This window comes from Cebus imitator, unplaced genomic scaffold (assembly GCF_001604975.1).
Source record: "Cebus imitator isolate Cc_AM_T3 unplaced genomic scaffold, Cebus_imitator-1.0 Scaffold200, whole genome shotgun sequence".
NCBI classification, from domain to species: Eukaryota; Metazoa; Chordata; class Mammalia; order Primates; family Cebidae; genus Cebus; species Cebus imitator.
Genome location: NW_016107515.1, coordinates 3265101 through 3287838, shown reverse-complemented (window position 1 = coordinate 3287838; position 22738 = coordinate 3265101). Strand labels below are relative to the sequence as shown.

General features: G+C 41.2%; 1 protein-coding gene across 3 annotated transcripts in view; it reads left to right on the top strand.

The window, feature by feature from the left end:
• Positions 1-22738, top strand: part of DOCK2 (dedicator of cytokinesis 2) — a 445079-nt gene that overhangs the window by 180328 nt on the left and 242013 nt on the right. For all 3 annotated transcript variants that reach the window (XM_017547721.2, XM_037745432.1, XM_017547720.2), the window contains one exon: positions 22502-22597. In XM_017547721.2, the coding sequence (XP_017403210.1) occupies positions 22502-22597 (96 nt within the window). The remainder of the gene's footprint in view (positions 1-22501; positions 22598-22738) is intronic.

Sequence of the window (22738 nt, the reverse complement as noted above, 5' to 3'; positions counted from 1 at the left end):
AGCGAAACTCTGTCTCAAAAAAAAAAAAAAAAAAAAAAAAAGCAAGTGCCTATCAAGTGCTCTATTTTGTATGCTTGGGTTATAAAATTAGGGACGTTTTAGAGGCAGAGTAGGGGCTAAAGTAGGGGGCCCCTATCTACCACTGGGGCTACAGTAGTGAGCAGAGCAGGGAATAAATTCTAGCTCCGCTGCTTATTGGCTGTGGGACATTGGTAAGTCATCTAACCCAGGAGTCCTCAACCCCGGGTCCCTGGCCTGTGAGGAACTGGGCTGCACAGCAGGAGGTGAGCAGCAGGAGAGTGAGTAAAACTTCATCTGTACTTATAGCCACTCTCCATTGCTTGCATTACCACCTGAGCTCTGCCTCCTTCAGATCAGCGTAGCATTAGATTCTCATAGGAACTCGAATACTATTGTGAGCTGCATAAGAGGAGTCTAGGGTGCATGTTCCTTATGAGAATCTAATGCCTGATGATCTGTCACTGCCTCCCATCACCCCCAGATGGGACCATCGAGTTGCAGGAAAACAAGCTCAGGGCTCCCACTGATTCTACACTATGGTGAGTTGTATAATTATTTCATGGTGTATTGTAAGGTAATAATAATAGAAATAAGGTGCACGGTAAATATAATGCACTTGAATCATCTGAAAACCACCTCCTCCGCCATTCATTTCGTGAAAAAGTTGTCTTCCATGAAACCTGTCCCTGATGCCAAAAGGGTTAGGGACAGCTGTTCTAACCTATCTGTAAGATGAAGACACTCTTTGCCCAGGTGTGTCAGAATTACAGTAAACAAGATCACCTGTGAAAACTTCCAGCCTTATGCCTGGCACATAATCTGCACTCTATGCACCTGGCCTTCCTTCTTCCCTCACTCTTCTACTTTACTCTGTGCTCTTTCTGCTGTTCCGAGCTGCTTCTAAAACATCCCTATAATTCTTTTAAGGACAGCACAGGGCCAAGTGGCTTCCTGACATAATGCTAGGCAGGCACTGAGCCTGGAGAGAACTCCGTAGCCCCATTAGTATTGAAGGCAACCCCCAAGACAGCCCTGGTGGCAGCCAGATGGTTTGGAGCCCTCTCAGCTCCAAAGAAGGCTTGCCAAGAAGTGGCAGATGCTGCTGCTGGAGGTGGCCTTCCCCGCAGGGCATCTGGGCCTCACAGGAACTCCTAGAGCAACTGGAGAAAGGTGTCGTCCTGTCCTTTCAGGGGCTCCTGCGGGGAATCCCCGAACTTCAGGGCTGTACAGTGATCAGCACTGTCTGGGGCAGTGAGCTGGAGCTGGCTCTTTCCAGCTCACAAGAACCAAGTATCACATGTTTAGGAATTTTGTGAGGCAATTATTAAATAACTGCCATTATTAAAAATTGTTATAAATCTGTAATTAAATAAACCATATTAAAAATCTAAGGTAATAAGATCTCAAAAACTTCTTGATGATCTGACTCCATTTTATTTTTACTTACCTTCTTGAGGTTATTTATATCTATTGTGTCTGTGTGGTGGAAATACTGACTAATGCTCTGCTGCTGTGCCTTGAAATCAACCAAGAGAGTGTTAATGCCACAGAAATTGGAAAACATTACGTATATCCAGGGCTTTATTTTTTTCTTTTTAGAAAAACAATGGACAAACATCTACCAGCACACCCTTTTCAGGGACTCAAAAGAATGACCCTAAACAAGAAAAATCCAGAGACCCAAGGGAACTGCTTGTTTGCTTCTCTTCCCCTGGGGACTCTAAATCTGCCATCCTCTAAGGTTCTCAAGGGACTTGGCAAAGCTAGTATGCTCCAGGGATATAGTGATTTTAAGAAAACTAAACACCCAACCTAGACCAAGGAGGGGAGATGTGTTTCATTTCTCATGACAGTTCTCATTGATCTGCCATGGATTCTTTCCTAATATAGGGTGCTGAGAATGTAGAGGTCTTCCTCAGGGCAGCGAGAAAGAGAGCCTTGGTTCCTGCAGTAGGTGAGGGGTGGGGACAATGAGTTGAGTACCATGGTTTTGCTATGCCTAAACTAGATGGCCGATCCCAAAATGTGGGGAAGGTCACTGTGACGAGGAGATTGTTATCTGTCACCTCAGTAGGTTTTTGGCCTTAAGTAGGGCATAACAACTAGGAAAAGTTGATTTTTGATTCGACAGACACCACCAGATTTATGATTACAAGGAAGAACCATCGATGGTTACTAAAAGTAATGGGCAAGTCTGATAGGAAACAGGATATTTGCATAATCTCAAAGTATCTTCTTAAAGTATCCTCCGATTAATGGCACAGGGAAATGTAGTGGCTTTACAGCAGAGACACCTGATAGACCTTATCTGATAAGGCTCAGTGCCTGCCTGACTTTCTCTCAGGAAGCCACTTGGCCCTGTGCTGTCCTTACCTGGTCCTTATCCTAACCAAATGAGCAAAGGGAAAGCACTAGCAGGGAGACATATGGATGTCATGTGCCTCCTGACACAATGCACCGAGAAGGACTCTACATCTCTTCTGTGGGGATCTTGCCAAAAATGTACATCCTCAATCTGATGATGAGAAGACATTAGACAAACCTTAAATGAGGAATAAAAAGTACCAGACTAGTCCTCTTCAAAAGTTAAGGTCATGAAAGACTGTGGCACTCTCACAGATTGGAAACATGACATCTGGATTCGGTGTGGGATCCTGAATTGAATCATGGACCAGGAAATGGATATTAGAAGGAAAACTGGCAAAATTAGAATAAGACTGCAGAGTAGTTATAATAGCATGGGATCAAAGTGAATTTCCTTGTGTGGTGATTGTACTCTGGTAATGTAAGAGGTTAACATTAATCAATGCTGGGTGAAGGGTGCATAGGAACTCTCTGAACCATCTTTGCAACTCACTAGGAATCTAACATTATTTCAAAATTTAAAATGTTTTTAAAAAGCTTATTTTTGAAGTATTTAAGGGATGATCATTCACTTATGATGAAGAATGAGGTTTGAAGGTGAGCAGTTCTGCCAAGTATACTAATTGCTATGTGAAGGGATGCTGATAGATGTGGATTTTCTGCTTTATGAGTTAAGACAACAAAATCCACAAATGACTAGCCTTACTAGAAGGTTCCATTTGCAAACCTCCTAATTGCCTCAACCAATCAGGAGGCCAATGTAACCTCCTACCAAATGGACAATTAGGTAATCGCATGACTAAACCAACATTTAGCATGCCTTAACCCAGGACTAGGCTCTGGGGACGTGGGACATGGAAAAGCATAGGAGCCTGTCCTGTTCTCAGGGACCTTGCAGTCTATAGTGTTTTACATGGGCTATTTGACATGCCTGACCATGTGGTAAGTCCTAGGCCGGGGTATAGGACATGAGTGTCAACTGACCTTTGCCTGGCAGGTATGGAAAATGGTTGATTTGGCATTGCTTAGGGATGGCCTTTGGGCTGGGTATTCTCAGGGGATCTATCTGGAAAATAAGAAGACAACTTTTGCTAACAGTTGACCAGACCTCTCCCTAGTAAAATTAATGATCCACCAGGTTCGGTTCTATTAGCACCAACTTGAAATACTTCTTAAGGTGTTCTTTAATATTCCATCATCTGCCATGACCAAAAGGAAGTTCAGCTACAGTCAAATCCATGATGACCTCACATGCTCCCTCCTTCCCGTCCTCAATCTCACATCCTTTTTCACTGCCTCTCAAAGGCAGGATGAGGGTGAGGCATGGCCTGGGGGGAAGGGCAGAGTGTAATGGGGCACCAAAAATTCAGTATCAAATAATATTTTAACATGACATTTAAAAAAAATCAATATTGTATTATTTTGTTTATCCTGAGTTTTCACATTTTTTAACAAAAAATTGCCTTGTTAAATTTCTTGATTACCGAATGTTTTTTGGCACCCCTTCAATTTTGCCTTCTAGGCTAGTGTCTCACTTGTATCACTCCCTCCCCCTTGTCCTGGCTCCTGCATATTTCCCTCAACATTGGCTGCCTGTAGTAGCAAAGCTGGGCTCTGACCCATGAATGGCGTGGCAGCTTGCAGGGATGGTGAAGGTACCTTACTGTTCTTCCTCCAAGACTATAAAGAGGCTGTGGAAGATTTCTGTCTGCTGGGAACCCTTGCGTAAAAGCACTAGTTGAAAGGAACAGCCATTTACACTCTAAACCTTCACTGGGTCAGGTACTTGCTTTCCAAAAAGCATTTCTTGCATAATGTTTGAATTAAATCTCCCCTTCGAAGTTGGGAGGCATGAGTTAAAAGCCCTCTCAGCAGCAGAAAAATATAGCTATGTTTGGTCCAGGTTACAGTTGCTGAGGGAACTATAACTTTGATTTGCTTTCCTGGTGTAGATGTAAATCCTTAAGTGAAATGAGTTAAGTGAGGGAGGAGGCACTCTGTTTTTAAGGATGCATTTGATCAGCAGCTCTATGTATGGTGCCCCACCTGTCACGTACAATCCAGGGTGCAGCAGCCAAGGACTGCAGCTAGGGAGCTTCCAGCAAATGATCTAAGAGTTCTAGAATCTCAGGGAGATTTTTAGATCACTTTTGTCTTAGAGATAAACACAATTGGTTTAACAGCACGGGTTGGAAAATAAAGTTTAATTTCAGCACAGTTCCTGCAAGCAACCTAGCATGCTAACGTCATCTTTGACCCTCTATTTATTACCTTGTCTTTGGCCTGAAATCCAAACTCTGCTTAGCTTTCCTCTCCAACCACATTTCTAATTGTTTCCAGCCTGCAGTTTGCGTTCTAGCACAGCCAGACTCTCACTCTCCCACCAAGCCTTCATGCTCTTTCTTCTTTGTCATTTACCGTATTCCTTCCATCTGGAAGGGGTTCTTTTTCTTTCTAACTTTTCTTTTAAGTTTTAATTTTTGTGGGTACATAATAGGTGTATTTATGTATTATTTATGGGGTACATGCAATGTTTTGATACAGGCATGGAATGTGTAGTAATCAGAGCATGGAAAATGGGGTATCCATCTCCTCAAGCATACATCCTTTGCGTTATAGTCAATGCGATTATGCTCTTTTAGTTATGTTAAAATACGACAATTAAATTATTACTGACTACAGTCACCCTGTTTTTCTTCCTTCTGTCTGTCCTGAAAACCTCCAGCTGGTAGTTCGCAACCTGAATCTAGACCACAGATATATTTTGTTTGGCTTGCATAATTATTTCATAAAACCCACAGTCCCACTAGTTCCTATTTTTTTCTAGATGACTGGGTTCACACTTTTATATTATCCACCCTGCCCGTGTAGACATCTGAATTGTGACTTCTGAGAGCCAGACCCTGCCTTTCCTAATAGGCTCAACCTAATTATTCCTTGATTAAGAAATCACCCCAGGTTCTTTTAGCTCCATCTCACTCACTATCTCTCCTGCATTCTGAAAACTCTTGGCTTTATCATATAATTTAGCACTTAATTACATGCAGCTTGACATTTGCTCTTGTCACGGTAGACCTTTCTGGCACATGTTGAGACAAGACTAACACTTTTTGTTATTTCTCTTTTCAACCAAGGTAATATCTTTCTATCCAACAGCTCACTAAACATTATCTAAACACCTATGATTTATCAGTTACCACGCTAGGCCTTTGGGATGCAAAGGTGTTGAAGACAAGCTCCTCTCTTATTAAAAACTAAGTCGGAGACCTTATTTCCCAGCACTTGGCCTCAGTGGTCTATTCGTTATTTCAGAGCACATGTAGTCCTTCCTAAGCCTCATTCCCTGGTTAAAACTCTTCCCACTGCTACAATACTTTCTCTGAATATTTAAGTCATATTTGTCTTTTGAAGCTTGGGTCAATTTCCCTTTATCTGACTTGCCTGGTCCATTTCACAGACATGTGTCCATCCCATCTCTTGGAAATTTGGCATGGCCATCATTTAAAGAAAGTGTTCTTCTGTGGGTGTCCTATATGTGATTTACAGACTCTCCAAGGACAGGGCTGATCCAGTTTTATGTTTCCCCTGTATTTCCACACTGCCTGGGCATAGTGCCGAACTCTGAGCAGATACTCAACAATTAATCTCTGTGGCTTGATTGATCCTCCCATCTTCAATTAGTCTACTTTCAATAAATACATGCTGACACTGATTTTATTTTTTATTCTCAGTGGAATCCAGTGAGAAAGGTAAATCTGCTGTTCTTGCATTAAAACATCGCATAAAAAGCAGGTACTAACTTTGAGTACTGCTGAGCTCCCAAAGTTGTTTATACATCAGTTTAGAATTCAGCCTGCATTTTCCCACAGACATAATGCCTTGGGGTTGGTCACACCCCCAGGTCAGCCTACATGAACATGCATAACCTGTAACATTTTGAACTCTGGGGCAGAGATGAGAGCTCACGTTTACTTCTCCTCATTGCCTGAAGAGTGTGGACGTTGTATGTACTTCACCTTGCCTGACAATCACCACCTTGTGCCCAGCTTTACAATATCTATTTTCTCATCTGGATAGTAACCCCTATGAGCACAAGGACTGCATCGGTCTTGTTCACTGCCATATCCTAGCACAGTGCCCAGCACATTTATTGAACAGTCAATAAGTATTTGTTGATTTGGATTGAGTTAAATTCTAGATGAAAGATGATGGACTTTGGAGATAGATAAGCATGGATTTGAATTCCAGTGCCATCACTAACTAGCTGTGTGGTATTGTGGCCTTTCTGAGCCTCAGCTTATCTCTCCATATTTTGTTAATTCATAACTGCCAAGTTGCTGAGCATGTGGTTAATACCAGAATGTTTTTTCTTTCCTTCTTTATTGCCTTAATCCCTCAAAAGCATGTGATTCATTAATTAATGATGTCTCTTCTTCATACACTATTTGTTAAGGTGGTGGTGACAGGGAAGGCAATATTTGATGCCAGGACCTTTGTGCAGCTTTTGGGGAGTGGTGGGTTCTATTTCCAGCTCTGGTTCTAACAGACCGTGTGATCTGAGATAAGTCACACAAACATATCTGTGAGACAACAATGAGCGATTTCAGCTATTTTCAGCCTTTTCCACATAAGTATTAATCATTTCAGGTGAGTGAATATAAATGATCAGTGTTCTGGGGGCAGAGGTCAAAGGTTAAATTTATTTAAATTCAGTCTTATGTTTTATCTTAGTTATTCATGCATACTTCATATTCTAATTCATGGTGGGTACTTATTTTATAAATATTGACGTAATGTTATTCGTGTTGATAAATGCTTGCTATAAGCCAAACACTGTGCCAAGTACTTTATATTCAGCAGTCAGTTCATTTTTACCACGGTTCTTTGAGTAAGGTGTTATTATCTCCATGTTACTGATGAGCACACTGAGGTTTATATGAGTTGAAATAGGTAAACTCAGGCTACAGAGAAAGTTAGTGGCAGGGCCAGAATTTAATTTGTCCAAATCTCAACATTTCCCCTATACTTCATCAGTGCATAGGTAAAAACCGAGACTTCCCATAGTCATCAACTATGTTAATAAAAATGCCTTCGCTTTTATATCTGGGGGCAAGGAATGACATGATTCAGTGATGGTAAGTGTAGTTAACCTTTCCAGAAATACCCCCAGGAGACCAGTTTTTTGTCTGCTTAAAAACTCTTTTTTGTAGTTGGGTGCGGTGGCTTACACCTGTAATCCCAACACTTTGGGAGGCTGAGGCGGGCAGATCATGAGGTCAGGAGTTTAAGACCAGCCTGGCCAATATGGAGAAACCCTGTCTCTACTAAAAATACAAAAATTAGCCAAGCATGGTGGTGCATGCCTGTAATCCTAGCTACTCAGGAGGCTGAGGCAGGAGAATCACTTGAACCTGGGAAGTGGAGGTTGTAGTGAGCCAAGATGGCATCACCATACACTCTGGCCTGGGTGACAGAGTGAGACTCCGTCTCAAAAAAAAAAAAAAAAAAAAAAAAAAAAAAGCTCATCGTCCTGGGGTCCCAGCCCTGCCATTGATCAGTGATCTGTGGGACATCTGTAGTTCAGTTTATTCATTTGTAGAACAGAGTGACAAACTATCCTTTGCTGGGCAGGATGACTCACACCTATAATCCCAGTACTTTGGAAGGCCGAAGAGAGGATTGCTTGAGCCTTGAGCCGAGGAGGTTGAGGCCAGCCTGAGAAACATGGCAAGACCCTATGTCTACAAAAAATTAAAAAATTAGCTGGGCTTTGTGACGTGTACCTGTAGTCCCAGCTACTCAGGAAGCTGAGGTGGGAGGATTGCTTGGGCCCAGAAACTAGAGGATACCGTGACCTGTGATCACACCACTGCACTCCAGCCTGGGCGATAGAGAGAGACCCTGTCTCAAAAACAAACAAACCAGAAACAACCTATCCTGGAAGAGGAGTCACAACACCACACCCTCTTGGCTATGTGGTGAAAAGTGAAGAAAGAAGAGAAGGAGATGGTACCCATTGTAGGGGTGGGAAGTAAAGAAGTTGCCAGCATCTTTGTTTCTTCAGAAGAGATGACTTAGCACATCTATTATTTTTCACCAAACTCTGAATTAATAAGATGTAAAGTAGTTTAGACAATATTATTTACCCATCCGTTCATTCTTTCATCCGACCATCCATCCATCCATCTCTCCATTGACATGTTCATTTTGCATATTTATACATGTACTTAGTGCTCACTTTGTGTGTCAAGCATGATGTTACACTTTGGACATTCAAAATGGAAGGGTGTGGTCCTAGGAAATAGGAACAAGGTTTTGTGGGTACTCAAAAAGAACAAGCAACTTTGCCTGAGGTAAGGTGGAAGTTTGGGGTGATTGAGTTCCCAAAGATGATGATTTGGCTCTGGTGAGCAGATTATTGGAAGGTGACCAGAGGGAGAAGGACATATCAGACACAGAGAAAAACATGCTCTTATCTCTGGCGGTTCTCATCTCTGGGGAGGACAAGCAGACCAAGACTGCTTTGGGTAAGGCCTGTGAGAAATGAAAACTCTCCAGACTCCAAGGACTGAACTCTCTGAAGAAGATGCCTATAGTCCAAGGTGAAGGTGTGGTGGACTCTGTTTCCCATCATGATTGTGGGAAGATCGTAATCAGAATTCCAGAGAGAAGGTAGGGATCCAAGAGTGGTTGGTCTGACTCACTGTAAGTGAGATTTGATACAGTTTTAAGGAAAGGGGTTGGCAGCAAGAATACATGAGTTAGTTATGTATTACTAGGCTACACTTTTAATATGGAAAGACACTGTTATTATAACGCCTTACTTACTATGTTTCAAAGAACACATCAGGTGCATGTTTCTCCCAGCTGCTTCTGCAGCACCTCCTCAGGACGCCTTCTTAGATTTCCCTAGATTGATAACTTGACTTTTTTCTGAGCTTTCTCAGCTCCCTGTGATAGCACTGTCAGGGGCCTTTCTTTACCCTGTGATTCTTCCCTAGTTCTATGTTGCTGATACACTGTGGCCTCTTAAAAGCAGGGGCTGGATTTTCTGTCTCTGAATCCTCAGCACTCAGGACAGAGCGTGACACGTAGTGAGTCAAGGGTACTACTCTGTATTGAAATTTACATAGAGAGCTTTTACAAAATAACAATGCTTGAGTCTTACCATCAGAGACTTAGAATTTGTCTTGGGTAGAACCTGGTTATGGATTTATTTGTATATATGGAAAATCTCCAGCTTGTTCTAAAAATGCAGCCATGGTTATAGACCACTGAAGCAGTTGCTTAGATAATGCTTCTTGAGGTATTGGACTATAACAGATATTAATTAACCTGGACATCTCATGTTTTGGTAGGGCAGGGGGTTGGAGAGGAGCTGCAACCTGCTGTTTAGGCAGCTTCTCAAGGATCTCAATTCTCTCCAGGCCGCAGAAACCTGGGAGTAGATGACTACTTCTAGATGCCGCATACTTATCTGAAAAACAAGACAAACAAACAAAAAACAACCTTAATGTGCTCTCAGGAATAAACGCATGGATTTGCTTCAAGATGACTTGGTTACACTAACCAACTAAGCTATGCTGTCACTGGTGAGAATGGAAAGTGACTGAGCATTCACAGAAACAGCTTTCCCACTCACCAGCTTGTTGGGGAAGGATCAGAGCTATGGATTGAAAGTGGGGGCACTGAGTGTGTTACAGAAACTGGAGAATGAAGTGGCCATCTTTCTATCCACCACCAGAACAAATTGGGAAATTTGGAATAAATCAAGGAAAATAAATGAGTTATCCCTTGCCCAAATTTATTGTAGTTTTATTGGTGGATCTGAGAGATTTAGTGGAGGGAGAGGGAGCACACAGCCTAAGCTTTCCAGGAAGAGCTTGGGATGATGGTGCGAGAAATGTGGTAGAACTTTAAAAATGTTGAAATCATTGGTGTTGGTGATAACTGGAAAACAGTAAAAACAAACAAAAACTAACACACATCCTTTTTCAACATTAAAACTGAGGCACATACTCTGTTGGGGGTGGGATTGAGAGAGAGTGAATCCATATTTCTCAAGATGAGGAGAAAAGCCCTTGTTCTAGGAGGCAGTGATTTTGTCAGCAGCATGGAGAAGGGCACACATTGTCTCTTGCTTATTTTTTATTTATACAGATGGGTTTCTGAGGAGGGTTTTGATTGTATCTGACAAAAGCAACCCTGATGTCTGTGTAACTGCATGCGTCTATCAGGATATAAATTCACTCCTTAGATCTATTGGTCTTTTCTGGCCAATTCTGTTGCATTTTAGATTGACATACTTCCTCTGTCCTTTCTTAGCAAAGGAAAAGAGGTTCAAGGGTGAGATTTTAAAACCTCTCATTGCTAGTAATTTTTCTAAAGTTTCTGGTAGAATTAATCCCTGAGCAGACCGGTCAGTGAGAGTGGGCTCTGAATTCTGGCTGGGGCACAGGATGCTGTATGTTTCATGAAATTGGCTTCCCAGCTTGCTTTTGTGCCTGCCTAACTTGGAAGGGATTTGTGGGAAGAGTCCATTTTGAAAAATGAGGATAGAGAGTTTTGATTTGGGGAAACCCTGCTGAGGAAACTCTATCAGTCATCACTGAGTGAGCTTCTGATGTCTATGTTCTCCCTCTGGAGGGTGGTGGGATGATTAAGGGTATTTTCACTGTGGGAAGGAGGATAGCAGGTTGTATATATTTTTTGGTTTCTCTCATTCTCTGTCAAAGAACCCCTTAGTCTTTTGTATATGGTCAAGCTGTGTTTTCAGTACAATTGAAGAAAGCTGTGCCCAGAAGCTTCCAGATTCTTTATTCTAGCTCCATCCCCTCCTCTAAGAACCTTTCCTTTCTCTCTGCAACAGTTACGTGACATCTCCTATTGACCTTTCTAATTAATCAGTTAATCAAAGGAAACTTACATCAGCTTAATAAAATCATGGCGGTTACTTATTCTGTGACGGGTAGCTGTGCTAGGTGTTGAACACAAAATGGTGACACGGACTTAACCTCTGTCCTCAAGGAACACAACAGTGATTCACAATCTATTTGTTTAACAGTGTAAGGGGGGCAGATTGGAGTGAATATGTTAAGACTTTCTACCTGAGGGGAGCTTATAGTCCAGTATTTTAGTGCTGTCATTCAGGGCTGGTGATGATCCAGAGGCATAAAGCAGAAAAGGAAACAGATGAGAAACACTAGCCTGCCATTGGATGGGGGAGGAAGGAGAGGGAAGTCAGGGAGAGAGGGAGGGAACTGATCATGACGTTGGGAAATGAGGGGTGGAAGCCATATCTCGGATGGCTTTCTGGATAAATAGTTGCAAAGATTTTCACCACCGTGGAGTCCTTTTCTTATCCTATGCCCGTGGATGCATGTTTTAAAATACATTATCTCTCAAACAAGCAGCATGTGTTAAACATGAAATAATTTTGTTACTCATTTAAAATAATTTATACTATATAAATATCATTCAGGGTTTTCTGATCAGTAGAGTTAAACAGGTTGCCTACCTACAGTTTATCTTGCTCTCATTCAAACAAGGAATCTTGGCATTTTCGTTAGCCCATGCAGTAATACTGAAGACAAGTGAATGTGCAATTTCTGTTAAGCTTTTCTAAATATTGAAAATAGCTCATATACCCTCCTTTCTGCAGTAGAAACCTTACCTGAGACCATTGCTGCAGGGCCATTTGTTCATGTAGTTTAACATTCACTTAAGCTTTGAAAGTTTGCACATCAAGACAGTGTACATACAGAACCCAGGGCCTGTGACTTTATTGGCTCAGCATGTTGGTTAATTGACATTAAAGTATTAAACACATATCAAAGTTGAAATAAATAATTGCTTAAGTAACAGTTTAGAAAATGAACAGTGTATTAGCTAGTCAACTACAACTTGACAGTTTGGCAATTGTATTTACATTATATTTATTTGGTGAGGTTTTTTCTTTTTAATATCTTTGACACATGATATGAGATGGGGGCCTTCAAAAGTCATGTTGTCTAGAGCCTGCTTCTCTGTGTAAAGAGCTCCAAGAAAGGAGGCTGAGTGGTATAACTTAAGATCTAAAAGCAGATGACCCTGTTCTTCCTGGAAAGTAGACTGGAGATGCAGTTTCCTTGGGCAAGGCATATCTGCTATCTCCTATTGTATCGTGTGGATAAGCCAGCATTTATATAATAGGATTCCTAATTTGGGGATTTATCTTGCTTGTTACATTGGGTATTAGACATAATACCATATTGCTATAAATAGCTACACACAGTGCAAGAGACTTGCAACCAAAAAGACATGAGAGCAGATCCAGTTCCAGCGCCTACAGTTTTGAGATTCTGGATGAGTTGCATAAACCTTTAGATTTCCTCATTTGTAACATGGGAAGAACCAAGGTAACAGATTTATAAGGTTATTCAATGAATTAAATGAGGTGGCTCATGTAAAGCACTTATCATAATGGCTGTCATATATTAAGTGTTCAATAAATATTGAATGATAATAATAATTAGAATGAATCTAATTTTACATCTTAAAATGGGGTAATACTTATCCCTGGGGTTCTTGTCAAGACTCATTGAGATATTGAACACAAAGCACACAGCCCATTGCCCAGCACATAGTAAGAATTCAACAGATGTTAGCTTTGTTCTTTATATTTTTTGTACACCATAAATTTTTCCTGTTTTAAAGAACAAAATAGTAAAGTGAAGCATATCTGAGGCATATCTTCATAAGTGTCTCCAACCAGCCTTTATTCATCAGCACTGAGATATTGAACTTACAGACTTTGGGAGGTTTAATCTTTTCTGCTCTAGCCTGCAGTTTCCAGTATATTTTAATAAAAACCCTTGCAAAGCAACTTACAGGATCTAAATAAAAACAATGTTTTGCTCAACGAGTTGGTTTCATAGTTGTGCCTTTTAAAAGAATGTTAGCCCATCCATGTTACTTTGCAGTGCTATTCTGTCCATTTAGTAATGTTGGCAACAGTGATCCAGCTTGTGAGATCCAAGGTTACATCTATAGCCAGGCATGGGGTGGGAGACCTGCTGGGGGTAGGGAAGGAAGAGAGCCATTCCCACAGCAGCTTGACACCCCTGAACACAGGGCTTCCTAGGTGTATATCACTAGGATGTATCCACTCAGTCTCCTATGGACATGATTCCTTAGGATTGCAGTCTGACTTTCATTTCTTTCTAACAGAGAAAGAGTTCTATTTTCTTTATTATATAGGTGATTATGAACATTTGCAACAAAACATAGCAAGGAAAATTATCCCTTTAACCTCGCCTCTGTCCCTCTTCCCTCCTACTCAATGATAACACTGTTAATGGTTTGTCATGCATTTTTTTCTCAGACTTTCTGGACTTAGAAAATACATTTTCAAAAAAAAAAAAGATCTATATTACATATGATGCTCTGTAGTCTCTTTTTACTGAGCATATTAAGGATATATTTTCAGGTCAAGATCTATCTACCTTCTCCTCCATTCTGTGAATAAACCATCATGTACGTAATAGGATTCCTGATTCGACCACATTTATCTTGCTTGCTGTGTTTAGATATTATAAACAATGCAATATGCTACAAGCAGCTGTGCACACAGCCGTTTGTCTGATGATGTTCTTCGGACAGATTTACAGATTGATTTATCATCTGCAAAGTGCTGCCACATCCATTCATTTATGTGATCTGAAGAGGTGGAGGCAGAGGCAGTCACAAGCCTGGACTGGAGTCAGGCAGGCCTGGGCTGGAACTTGGGTTAGCAGACCACAGCCAAGCACTTCACTTCTCTCATCTCTAAATCTGGAATCATAGAAGTATTTCTCTCATTTTATATGTGCTTGCAAGATTCCTTAAGTTAATGTATGTAAAATACTTAGAAAAGTACATGCCACATAGTAAAAACTTAAAAGATATTAGCTCTCAGTGTCGGAATTAGCTATGGTTCCTCAAAACAATTCTGACATTTTGGATGGCAGTGCATCCAATATACAGATGAAGAAACTTGAGGCTCAGAGAGGCAACCTGGGTCGAGGTCAGTGACCAGCAAGGGAAGAGCATAGTTAATGGCAACTTCATAGTCTCTGTGCAAGGTGAGACTTTTCTTGCAGACCACTTTTCATAATACTGAAAGAAGTTGCCAGAGAAGTTGGAGAGGGCCAAAAGCACCATTCTGTTGTGCCATCAACACTACACTTCTTATCATGGAAGGAGCATCTAATTAGGCAGAAATGAGCTTGGGTTCAGGTTTGGTCATCTATGAATGGAACATTCTTGGGCAAGTTAACTAAACCTCTCTAATTCTTGAGTTGTGTATCTGTGACTTCAGTGGACTTCATGCTTTATGTCAAGTCTGTATGCACAGTTCCTAGCATATAATAATACTTTGAAATTTGTGTTAACAGCAGTGTCAGAATTAGAACCCACATCTTCCTTTTCTGTTTATTATGTCGTTCTGCCACTGACACCAACACTCATCTTCCAGAGAAGGCTAATACAAAGTGTAAGACGTGCATGACAACGTGAAGACATTTCCCAAGCCCCACCTGGGAAATGGGGTGGGGTGAAGCAGAGGCGATGGAATACAGCAATGCTACCCACCCTACCGTGTTGACCCTGCCTCCCCTTTGCTGTGCTATCTCTGTCCCTGGCTGCCTCTGAGCTTGCTTCACACAATGAGATGTCCATGCAGTAAAATACTTCAGGATAGAAACCAGTTCAAGCAGGAAGAAAGAAGACAGCACTAAACCTAGAATGCATGCAAAAATCACATTCCCTCTAGGGGCCAGAGGGAGAGAGTGTGTGTGACCCTACTGTGGATGATAGCTGTTACTATTATTCAAAGTTAGATATTTTCTTTCTAGGTTTGTGGTACCTTCAAGATAAGAAAGAAATGGAAAAGATCTCTTTCATAGAACACAGAATGGACAAAAAAACAAAACAGTAGCAGCCATAGATTGTAGCTGTTTTTACTGTAAGAATATACATTATTTCTCTTTTGCTTAAAAGAAATAAAGTAGGCCTTTGGATTTCACTCTGTAGCTGTGACCTTGTGATCTTCGTCTTAGTATTGAAAGGCCTAAAGACAAAGCAGGCGGAGGAGGTGAGATTGTCCTGGACACAGCGCCATGAACATAGGGCCAAGGCTGCCTGTGTGCTGGAGTGGAGGAAGCAGTGGCTCCCACAATGTTCATTAGAATAAGTCCTTTATTCCAGCTCTGACAACATTTCCTGTCACATATCACTGGTCATATTACCTTATGCAAACCCCTTCCTACAGCTGAAGTTTTCCTTTTGTAAAATTAGGGTTTACACTCTCTTTTTGAAACCTTAGACATTTACATGACACAATAATATTTTTTAAAATGTATCACTATCAAGTGTAGGTTTAATATTTTTAATGAAATCACCTCACTTCTAAATATTTAAACATGGAAAGTTTAGGGTAGAATTCCCTATAAAGATGGTAAATTAAAATAGCTACCTAATTCCTCCCTCTTGAAAACCTCCTAAAAAAAGTAAAAGGATTTCTTTGAAAGAAAGGTAGGAATCATATGGAAAGTTAGTACATGACTTAGCAGACCTGAGGAAAGTATTTCATAAGCCAGCAGTGGAGGACCCTGAGGACTCATCCCATCTAAAACACAGTTTCAGGAAATGGTAGCATCAGGTACCCCTGCAAGTCAGGGTGATGGAAAGGAGCTCAAATAAGGAGGGTCAATTGAGAACCTGTTCCAGAAACAGTCTGGCTCCATGCAGCTGAGTCATTGAAGTTGCATTCAATAAAGAATAAAAAGAAGAAAAAATAGAGGACATCTGGCCTAGGAGTTGCCACAAAATTGAGGGTAGCCATGCCTTACTCAAAAGCAGATTTCAATCAAAGCATGCATCCTGGAGGCTAACACCTCCAGCCTTTTCCTCCCACTCAGTTCCTAGAGTTCTGGTGGCCAGGCCTTAACCCGTCATGCAGGGATCAGACAATTCTTATTTGTGAAATCCAAGAAGTCCAGGAAGAAAGACTTACATATATTGATACTGGCATCCCTCCACCTAAATGTCCCGACCAGATCACCCTGCAGTAAGCTCACAGACCACAGGCCCTACTCATATGTTCAGTTGGTGATCACTTTAGCATCACACACACTGAAATGAGAACATAGCCCCAAGGATTAAAGAGAACTAAGGAGCAATGCTCACGTAGAAGAGGGAGTGCAAAACAAGCAAACAGAAGCAAAGTGACTTGGAGCACACAGACTCTGTGAGGCAAAGCAAACTTTAGAAAACAGGCAGAGAGAACTTTGAAAAATAGCAGAAGAGACCATTGTAAATTGAGAGCTAGTATTTTAAAAAACTAAACATTCAGAGAACTAAAAGGAATCTTGAATTTTTCCAAATTGCTTTTTCTTGGAGGGGGAGGGCAGGAAATGAGGAGTGTGCGAGAAATGGGAATCCATCATAGTTTACAACTTGGATGAGAATGGTATTTGCATATTCAAAATACTTTAAATAATAAATATTGATCAAAGCAAAATTATACCACAAGTATATGGGAGGAAGGAGAAATGAGAAGGATGCATGAGCCTGATGGGACAGGGAAGGTAAAGTGAAATGCTTGTATTTTTTTTTTTTTTGGAGATGGAGTCTCACTCTGTTGTCGAGACTGGAGTGCAGTAGTGTAATCTCTGCTCACTGCAACCTCCATGTCCTGGAATCAAGCCATCCTCCTGTCTCAGCATCCCAAGTAGCTGGGACTATAGGCATGTGCCATCATGCTCAGCTAATTTTTATATTTTTAGTAGGGACGGGGTTTCACCACGTTGGCCAGGCTGGTCTCGAACTCCTGAGCTCTGGTGATCCACCTGCCTCAGCCTCCAAACATGCTGGGATTACCGGCATGAGTCATTGTGTCCAGCCAAAATGTTTGCTTTTTATGGTAGACAGTTAATAGACAATGCCAAAAAGTGAAACGAAATGCTTAAATGAGAAGTAACATAAGCATGTTATTGGTGTCATGTTCATAAATGCCAAAATGACAATTACAACAGTTTCAAGGGGTACAAAAGTTGTGCTAGCAAAGGGATCATTAGAGACTGCTGTAGTTTGTTTGTTTGTTTTGGGGTTTGATGTTTTTCTCTTTTTTTGAGACAGGGTCTCACTCCCTGTTGCCCAGCCTGGAGTGCAGTGCTATGATCACAGCTCACTGCAGCCTCAGCTTCCTGGGTACAAGCCTGCCTCAGCCTCCCCGGTAGCTGGGACTATAAGCATGCATCGCCATGCCAGGCTAGTTTTTTATATGCTTAGTAGAGATGGGATTTCGCCGTATTGCCCAGGCTGGTCTTGAACTCCTGGGCTCAAGGAATTTTCCCGCCTTGGTCTCCCAAAGTACTGGGATTATAGGCATGAGCCACTGTGCCCTGCCTGTTTTGTTTTTAAATGAAGCTTGGAGAATTTTTAGAACTATATACATTTATAACTTTGATAAAAATAAAGTTTTATACCAAAACTGTAAGTAGCATCATTTGTGTAAAAGTAGATTTCTCAAATTATTAAAAATATCATCCAGTGTAAGTAGACACTGAGCACATCAAAGTTTTATTTAACTGATAAACCAGGGAACAAGCTGAACAACAAAAACCTAGTTTAAAAGTATTCATGTTTCTTGATTTTTTTGTGAGCGACGTTTGTATAAAATTGTCATTAGGTATAAAACAGGTAAATTTTCTACAGAGCAATAAAACTGAGTTTTAGCAAAGCCACAAACATTACATTTAATCATTTTTCTGCAAGTTAACTACTAACTCTGTAAGGTTATAAAATTTCTAGTTTCTATTCAGTTGTGGATGGTTAATCAAACAAAGTTATATTCCAGAGAGGGTAAAAGGAACTTCGGTGGGGTTTTTCCAAATGTTCTATTAAAAAAATCATGCAATCCTAATTTTGCTTTATTTCCAAGTTTTGGAGCTTTTTCTTGCACACTTGCCGTAAGTACAACCAACTTCAGAAAATAAACACAATAAAACAAAACAATGTTATTAAGTCCTAGTAGGTACTCTTTGCTGCCTGCTCTGACCTTCCTCCAAAGTCTGCCTCCAAAGACTTTTCTCTTTGTTAGAAAAGGGGCTTTACAAGAACTAAAGAGGTGTTAAAAAATATAATCACAAAAAGGAGATTTTTCTACTTGGTATCATGAGAAGTGTTGAAAGAAAAATGAAAAAATGCCGAATTTTTCATGTAATTTGGTTTAGTGTTATGAAATGCTGTGTCCATTGTTACTTAAAATATTCTCATATTTGGTGTGCTCTGTTATTCTAGAACTGCAGCAGGAGGTCAGTAGTTTTGTATTGCATTCTGCAAAGTCCTAGGACTGGCCTAGGGCCAAGAGTGAGTCAAGAAGATAGTGCTTAGCTTCCTTAGCCCCCAACCTTGCCTGGTCCCCATCCACTCCCAGCTCACCTTCTGCTGTGTTACGTAGTGGGCTCTGCATAAGACTTCATTTAAAGTCCCTTCCAGATACCATAGCCTATAATTATTAAAAGAAAAAAATCACTACAATTTGCAGTGTGTTAAGGTTGGATGGATTAATTTCTTTGCCAAGGCCATAATGGGAAGACTGATTTTGTCATTTCAATTACAAGCCACCGTTTAGTTTGAGCCTGGAAGATACTTTCCTAGAGTCTCCCTCCACTTGCCTGGCACTGGAGCAATTAACAGTGGGTGATTTGTGGCTGCACTTTTACTGCTTAGCACAGGTTTATCATCTTGAAAGTTTTCCATTTGCATATATGCTATACATTTTTTGGGTGACATTTCGATATCACCCAAAGTTTAGATTATACATTGCCTTGTACAGCACTTTCTGCTACGTGCTGGGAATCTGCAAGCCCAGCCAGAGTGTGGGTGCAAACCAAAGGGAATGTGAGTTGCAGCCACCACTTACTGAGAGCTTGCTGTATTCCAACCCCCGGTATCGAGGGCTTTACCTGCATTACCTTATTTATTCCTTAAACCAGTAATCTTGAAGTTACTATTATTTGCCACATATTATAAACAAAGAAACAGAAACTCAGACAGGAAAAGCAATTTGCCCAAGGTCACCCAGCTCAAATGAGCAGAATTGGGATTCAAACTCAAGTATCTCTAATCTCAAAATATTCTGCTATACAACCTCCCAATACTGGGATCTTTCAGAGTGAAATGAATTGAATTTGACAGTTTTCTACTTTTAAATACCAAACTTCCTGAGCAGTCTAATTGCTGCTCTTTGGACTAAGAAGAATGTCTATTTAAAAGAAGCAAGGAGCAGGAGGTCAAGAAAGGGGGTTTTCATATCTCTATTCACAAGGGAAGAGATGTAATCCTGGAAAAAAATAGCATCAAAATGAAAACCATTATATAAATTTGATGAATTTGCAAAGGAATGCAGAGAAGATAAGGGAGTAGGAATACATAGCATTGAAGATTTTATAAAAGGCAGAGAAAAGATCAAAAGTCACTGAAGGAGTTCGAAGTTGATCCAATCAAAGGCAGGGTCTATCCATCTTGAGATGGAAGGAGGAGGATGAAACCTCCAAGTAGCCAAGAGAAATCTATCATTGTGTTCCAGTCTGCCTGGGTAAGTTTGGGTAAGGAGAATACTCTGGAGACGGGCTGCTGGGTTCAATCCTTTCTCCCTTACTTCCTCACTGGATGACCCTAGACAAGTTACTTAACCACTCTGGCTTCAGTTTCTTCATCTGAACAATGGAGAGAGTAATGTTGCTTATCTTGATGTGAGAGGAGGTAAAGTGTTTAGCAGAGTGCCGGGCATTTAGGAAGCACTAAAGACTGTCAGCTGTGGTTGTTGTTATAACCATGAACATCATGTTCACATAATATAAGAAATAGGAGATTATAAATCAGGGGTGATGCTGTTAAACCATGGCTTGGAGAAATAAAGGAGAAGGAAATCAGAAGAGAGGTTCACCTTTGGGCCAGAAATATGAGGAGATCTGTCTTCCCTGCCCTTGAGCCTCAGGAGTAGAAAGAGCCGCTTAATAGGGGGAGAGCAGTCAGTCTCCAGCAGAGACTGAGGTCTGGCTGCGCTTGATGAAGCAAGGGAACCTGTTTCTGTAAAATACTCTAACAAAAGCTCCATGGCAGAGGTCCTGTTTGTGGCTTTACAGGGCTAGAGAGTCTGGCAGTAGCCAAAGTGACAAATAAGTGAGTCTGAGGTAGAAAGAGAAAGTTCTGGATTATTCATCTTTGGATGCCAAAAGTCACTGAAAGTCATTGGGAGGGGAGGACATTTTTTAATAAGCACATTTCCTTTCTTTTTCTGGCTCTACCCCAACTGCAAATCTACTTCCCTTTCACTGTATAACCAACTCCCTGCAATTCCTCACATTAAGGGACAAAACCACACTTAAGTTTAATGCAGTAAAGCTTGCTGATGTTCTTGTAAATGAGCATAAGTGGTCATCCATGTTTTCAGCCACCATCGATTTAGCACTTTCTTTATGTCAGGCTCTGGCTAGGTCCTGGAGACACAAGGCTGTTCCCAAGCCCCCATCTCCAGAGCTAAACGGCATGTCATATCATGGTTCTCAACCGTCAGAATAACAAACCTAAAATTCAGAAATTGCTGATGGCCAGGCTCTGTCTCAGACTACAGCACCTCCAGCAGAGGACCCGGGCATATGTTTTTCCAGAATTACACATGTCATTTTTATGTCCACATCAACCTTGAGATAACATTCTACATTTTTGTAGATGAGATAATTGAGGCTCAGAGAAGTTAAGTGATAAGTGAGGTTGCACAGCTGGCAAGTACAACATTGAACCTCAGACCCAGAGCTTCTGAACTTAAGATCCCAAGGCCTTTCCACTTGGCCATGGCCATCCTCGTGTATGCATGGTATGCAACTCTGTGCCTAAATGCTATGCTGGTGAAAAGATCCAAGATATAGGTGAATATGCTTGAAACCCTTGCTGACTACAGCAAAAGCTCAAAAAGGATCAGCAAACCCTACAGAAAGTTTAGGGACCTGTATTTAAAGTGGGCACAACCCAATACCTGTCACAACCTCACTGTAAATTTCCACCCGAGGTAGATAATGTGACTTCTAGTATACAAGAACTGTGTGGTTACCATTATATAACCCTAGTTTCTATTTTATAACCCCATTCCTGGGGCTTCAGAAACACTGCCTCCTCAATTTGTCCTTCTAGCCTTGAGGTGACAGTGGTTTCCTGCTGTTGCTGACTCTAGGTTACCTTGTTTGGTGTGTTGGGATTTCCGTTACCTGTATAACCAATTTCCTGCATTAAATTTCCTCCTTATTCTAGCTTAGATCCTATTAGACAGATGAAGAAACCAAGGATTAGAAAAGTTAATATAACTGTATTGGTCTGTTCTTGCATTGTTAAAAAGAAATACCTGAGACTGGGTAATTTATAAAGAAGAAAGGTTTACTTGGCTCATGATTCCACAAGCTATATAGGAAGCATGATAACTGGCATCTGTGGGGCTTCTGGGGAGGTCTTGGGAAACTTTTACTCATGGTAGAAGGCAAAGCAGAAGTAGGCATCTTCACGTGGCCAGAGCTGGAGGAAGAGAAAGAAGGAGGAAGTTGCCACATGGTTTTCAACAACCAGACCTCATGAGAACTCACTGTCATGATGATAGCATCGAGGGGGTTGGTGTTAAACCATAAGAATCCACTCCCATGATCCCATCACCTTCTACCAGGCCCCACCTCCAACACTGGGGATTATGATTTGACATGAGATTTTACCAGGGACACAGATTCAAATCATATAATAACTTAACCAATGCAGTAGTAACTCTTGTCAGAGTTAGTCATCTAGCTCCAAAGTTCCTGATTCCAAAGTATAAGTTAAGCCATCTTAACTTATATTTAAGGTGACTAGCAGAATTTCTTATGCCCAGTGCAGGTGGTGATGGCGATGGAGATATGACGATGACGACGATGATGATGACAATGGCAGTGGTGGTGTTGGTGATGGTGTTGAAGATCACCATGTCTGACCACTCTTGTCTGTGTCCTTTGGCCAGTTGTGCAGATACAGTGTCCTGATTATCACACAGATGTCTCTGACTGTGTTACAGGCCTTCACCTATCACCACATCCAGGAGATCATGGTCCAGCTGCTGCGGACAGTGAACCGGACAGTCATCACCATGGGCAGGGATCATGTTCTGATCGTGAGTAGATTATTTCTTCTTGTCAAATGTTGCAAACTCTTCAGCAACTACCAATGGATTTTCTGGAAGGGCAGATCACATCGAACTCCCAGCATTGATCATTGCTTTGTTTTGGAGTACAAGGATCAGATTTTTCCTATC